This window comes from Saccostrea cucullata, unplaced genomic scaffold (genome assembly GCF_032062105.1).
Source record: "Saccostrea cucullata isolate Sc308-1 unplaced genomic scaffold, CSIRO_AGI_Scuc_v1 ctg19410, whole genome shotgun sequence".
Taxonomy (NCBI): Eukaryota; Metazoa; Mollusca; class Bivalvia; order Ostreida; family Ostreidae; genus Saccostrea; species Saccostrea cuccullata.
In genome coordinates, this window is record NW_026939892.1 from 2725 (window position 1) to 7749 (window position 5025).

At 34.3% G+C, this 5025-nt stretch overlaps 1 protein-coding gene across 1 annotated transcript; it reads right to left on the minus strand.

Moving 5' to 3' along the window:
• Positions 1-277: 277 nt before the first annotated feature.
• LOC134254236 (tyrosine-protein kinase transmembrane receptor ROR2-like) lies at positions 278-4084 on the minus strand (the record flags this gene model as incomplete). Its single annotated transcript, XM_062736785.1, has 3 exons — positions 3909-4084; positions 519-699; positions 278-375 (listed from the first exon to the last, which is right to left on the minus strand). Coding segments are annotated over exons 1-3 (331 nt in total), but the record flags the coding sequence as incomplete, so codon positions are not given.
• Between the last annotated feature and the right edge of the window lie 941 nt (positions 4085-5025).

The window sequence follows — 5025 nt, forward strand, 5'->3', positions numbered from 1 at the left end:
TGATGTCCAGGAGTAAAGAAGATTTTAAAAGATTTCAATAATATTAGTGGTTTTGGCCCCACCCCTCAGGCCCCAGGGGGGGAGGACCATAAAATTCACAATTTATGTTTCCCTTAACCCATAGATGTTGTATACCAAATTTGGTTTAAATTGATTCAACGGTTTCAGAGAAGAAGCTGAAAATGTGCAAATGTTAACACACGACGGACTTTGACGGACGAAAACGGATAGCAATAGGTCACCTGAGTTACTCAGGTGACCTAAAAAAAAAACATACCTGTGTTCACCGAAAGAAACCATTTTGTTTGAATTTTGCTTTCCCTTTCACATGCATACCAGCCGATGTCTAGCAATTTTAAGCCATCGATGGATAGTCTACAAATTGAAAAAGAAACACCTTTGTTCTCAAACAATTCAACCCTTGTCTTAAACTTGTCTTTAAATAGATCTCAAAATCTACAAAATTTATAATTCATTTGCATTCTATAAAACCAACATAATATATTCCTTTCACTTACTTCCCTTCTTGCTCAGTATTTGATATGGTGACGCGCCTGTCATCGCCTAAAATTTCTTTTTCATTTTTATACCATTTGTAGTCAGTATTATTTCCTGTTTGTTTGCAAACAAATATGGCACTTTCACCCTCCTTCTTGGTCACATTATTCATCGTGATGTTTTGGAAGTTCAGCAACTGAACTAGAAAAAAAAATTGAAGAAAAGAAAAGTTGGGTAACATGTAGAGGCCTAATTAAGGATGCTACGTAATATGTTTCATATAAGAATGTCTTTTAATCTCTTTTTCCTGATTTCCAGACTACTGCTATAATTTTGATGAACCGTTTTCAAAGACTTCATTGTCATTAAGGAATGAAGCTTATTTCAACTTTCGTTATACAATATAACATAACTTGGGGCAGTTTACTTTTTTTATTAACCGCAAATATTGTATAACAAAAGTTGAAATAAGTTTCATTCCTTATAATTGAATTTCATTGCAAACAATGAGACAATTTTGCCTCCGAAAAAAGGGCTTCAAATTTAGCATATTTTAAAAGTTAACGTCAAGCGGAGTAATACGTTTTTGATGTAACTTACTGAACTCATTGTGAGGTAGGCAAGTTATGTTATAAAAAAAATGGATCAAATCTTTTACCCAATCAATTGACGTGTTACAACTAAAATTAAATAATTTTAATATGTTCTACATTTTCCGCAATATATCTCAAAATACTAATATCTTTTGGTTTTCTACATGTCTGAGTTCAAGTTTCCCTTAAGCTTTTTGTATAGAAAATCAAAGTCTGAGAGTTGTCTTGATACACCTAAAAAGGACAGAGTAAGTGGAAATTTTGGGAAAAAACTGTCTTTTCGTAAAGGTATCCGTAACTTAGTTAGAATTTTCCTAGCACGTTGCAACTACAGCACAATTCCAAGTTCATTTAAATAGAAAATTCCGCTAACGCAATTACTGTAAATTTTCCTAGTCTTTGAAACATCGTAATTCAATTAGTTTGGAAATGATAAAATTGAAACGATTTCCATATGTTCTTTATAGACAAGTCAACAAACCTAACGTCCAAAACGAGACAAAGCTCCAACGTAGGACAGGACAGACTATAAGTGTTACTCCGGGGGTATCCACTCTTTCAACTATTACAAGAGGCCCAGGGGCCACAGCGCTCACCTGAGCACATCAGCTAGGAAAAAAACACATATCAGATGAGAACTGTAAGTTAACTTAAGTGGGGGGGCTTTAAATTTACATATGTAACCCCCCAGGGTATAATAATTTCAACAAACTAGAATATACATTACCTGAGGATGATTCCATATAAATATTACTAATCATGGCTTTGAAGTGCTTGAAAAGAAGATTTAAAAAGGTTTCCATATATTTCTATGTAAAACTTTGGTCGGCCATTTTGGCCACACCCTTACCCCCGGGGGTCATGACTTGAACAAACTTGAATCTACATTACCTGAGGATAATTTCACATTATTTTCATCTTTCCTGATTCAATGTTTCTTGAGAAGAAGATTTATAAACATTTTTTCTATATATTCCTATGTAAAAATTTGATCGGCCATTTTGGCCCCGCCCTACCACCGGGGGTCATGACTTGAACAAACTTGAATCTACACTACCTGAGGATGATTCCACATGAGTTTCATCTTTCCTGGCAGAGTGGTTTTCGAGAAGAAGATTTTTAAAGATTTTTCCTATATATTCCTATGTAAAACTTTGATCGGCCATTTTGGCCCCGCCCTACCCCCGGGGGTCATGACTTGAACAAACTTGAATTTACACTACCTGAGGATGATTCCACATGAGTTTCATCTTTCCTGGCCCAGTGGTTCTTGAGAAGAAGATTTTTTAAAAATGCCATTAATTTTTCTCTTATTCATGATTATCTCCCCTTGGAAAAGGGCGTGGCCCTTCATTTGAACAAATTTGCATCCCCTTCACCCAAGGATACTTTGTGGCAAGTTTGGTTGAAATTGGCCCAGTGGTTCTTGAGAAGAAGATGAAAATGTGAAAAGTTTACAACGACAACAACGACAACGACTACGACGACAGACAACGGACAAATTTTGATCAGAAAAGCTCACTTGAGCCTTCGGCTCAGGTGAGCTAAAAACACTGCAAGTTCTGAGATTACCCCCAGGCTAAAGGTCAAACATAGAAAAGAAAACCTCGACTCTTTGTATGAAAAAATTGAATTTAGTCATGATTTATAAATTAAAAATGGATTTTTGTCTGAATGGATTGCATTTTATTTTTAATTATAAAGTATAAAATGGATGTTAAAATTTCGCACGAAGCAACTTAAAGGGGCTATATGAAAACCATTTATCCTTCACACCCAGGAGCAGAGAAGAAGATTTTCAAAGAATTACTGCATTTTTCTATATAATCAAAACAGTTCCATCCTTATACCAGAACCCCTGACCCTTGGGCCTAGAAATATACAATTATGGAAGAGGTACCCTTCCTCTTCATAACTACATGTATACATGAAGTTTATTAACCTGGAGCATAATAGAAGATTTTCAAAGAATCCATGCATTTTCACTACATAAACAACACATTCCTGTCCTAACATCAGAAGCCCTAATCTTAGGGCCATGCATTCAACAATTTTGAAACAGAGCTCTATGCATATTACAATCATGCCAACAGTATGACTGCTTGATATTTAGGAGTAAAGAGGAAGATTTTTAAGATAAAAGTAATTTTTGTGGTTTTAATCCCACCCCTTCAGGGGGGCTGGAGACATGAATTTCACCATTTTTGTTCCCTTCCACCCATAGATGCTTTATGCCACATTTGGTTGAAAATGAATCGGTGCGTCCAGAGAAAAAGCCGAAAATGATTAAACGTTAACGCACATAGCACGACGACAGACCGAAACAGAAAGCAATAGATCACCTGAGTGAGAGAAAGAGAGACAAAGACCTTCTTTTCTAGGGTTTTTCTTTTTTAAAGACAAAAAAATCTTACAATATTTAATGAAATTACGTATTTCGAAATAATTGCTTGAGTCTATCTTCGCCAGTGTTTTCTAATTACTTGTAGTTTTAATATATCTTGTTTCTCGATTAAGGCTCTTTATGTCCGGAAACAGAAACTTGAAACTTAAGTTTCTTCGTCAAAGTAAAAGGAATTAAAGATGTAAGAGGTATAACATGATCTTTACACATGATCTAACTACAGCTTTTGTTTAATTCGGTTGGATGCATTGTCTCTAAACATGAATGGAATATATTACATAATGAAATAACATAAAATGAATTAAAGAGGCAAGAAATAAAATTACATTGTTCGAATAAAAACGTTTTACTACATTTTTTTAATGAAAAGGCTGGAAGAAACAGGGAGAATGGTATTGACTTGAAACACTTACCTCTAGCGATCTTTAAATACAGCATGAAAATACTGAAAATATATCGTTCCATGTTGATGAATTTTAATATCCTTGTACAGTACTGTTTTTGATTTCTTTATTGCATAAAATACAATTAAACAAATCACCGACAATTCCAGACCTTGTGAAGACTGAACGTACTTTGAACGACATTTCTAAATAATGAAGTGCACTTCTCAAAACACTTTCAAAGGCTACGTCACACAAGAACCTCTTTAGTCGAAAGTTCTAAAATATTTTGTATGATTTCGTTTTTCCGCCATGTAATAATTCGAATAATTAATTATTTTTGGGGTAGAAGTACAAATAATTACTTCTTTCATTGTTAAAAGTGAACATCTGTCGAAGGCGAAATATTCCAAGTGAAGTATATAAGGCCATCCATAAAAAATTGTTTGTTTGGAATTGCCGTCTGAAGGGTTTAAGGCAAAGGAGGGAGGAAGGGAAGTTATTTTTCTTTTCAAAATTGAAGATAAAATTTTGATAAAAATCTTAGTAAACAGTTAATACATTTTCTGACTTTAAAAAAAGTATCTACCATCAAAAAAGAAACATAATTTTGCATAGATCTGACACTACATTTAATTTTTTTGTATGGCACATGTGATAACTGGCAAAAAAATTGATTGAATTAAAAAAAATCTTCCTACTACTGGTCAATATTTTTTTAAGGAGGGGGCATTTCAATGAGGCGGGAGGCAATTCCAAATAAACAATAATTTTATTTTGACCTAATCATATTTTCAAACTGAAAATTAAAATAAATTTAGAACCCGTGGAATAGTTTTTTCTCATTAAGGTTCGGATAAAACATCAACTATTTAGCAATTAAAACAGTTACTGTAGTAATTCGAAAACAACTTCAACCGTCCAATTTATTGCACCATTTTGAATTCCTTTCAAATATTGAGAATTGTTATTTTGTTTAAATTTGTTTATCTTTAAAAAGTAAACCGAGGCCCCGTGTCACAGCAGGTGTGGCACGATAAAGATCCCTCCCTGCTCAAAGGCCGTAAGTGCCGAGCATAGGCCTAAATTTGCAGCCCTTCACCGGCAATGGTGACGTCTCCATATCAGTGAAATATTCTGGAGAGGG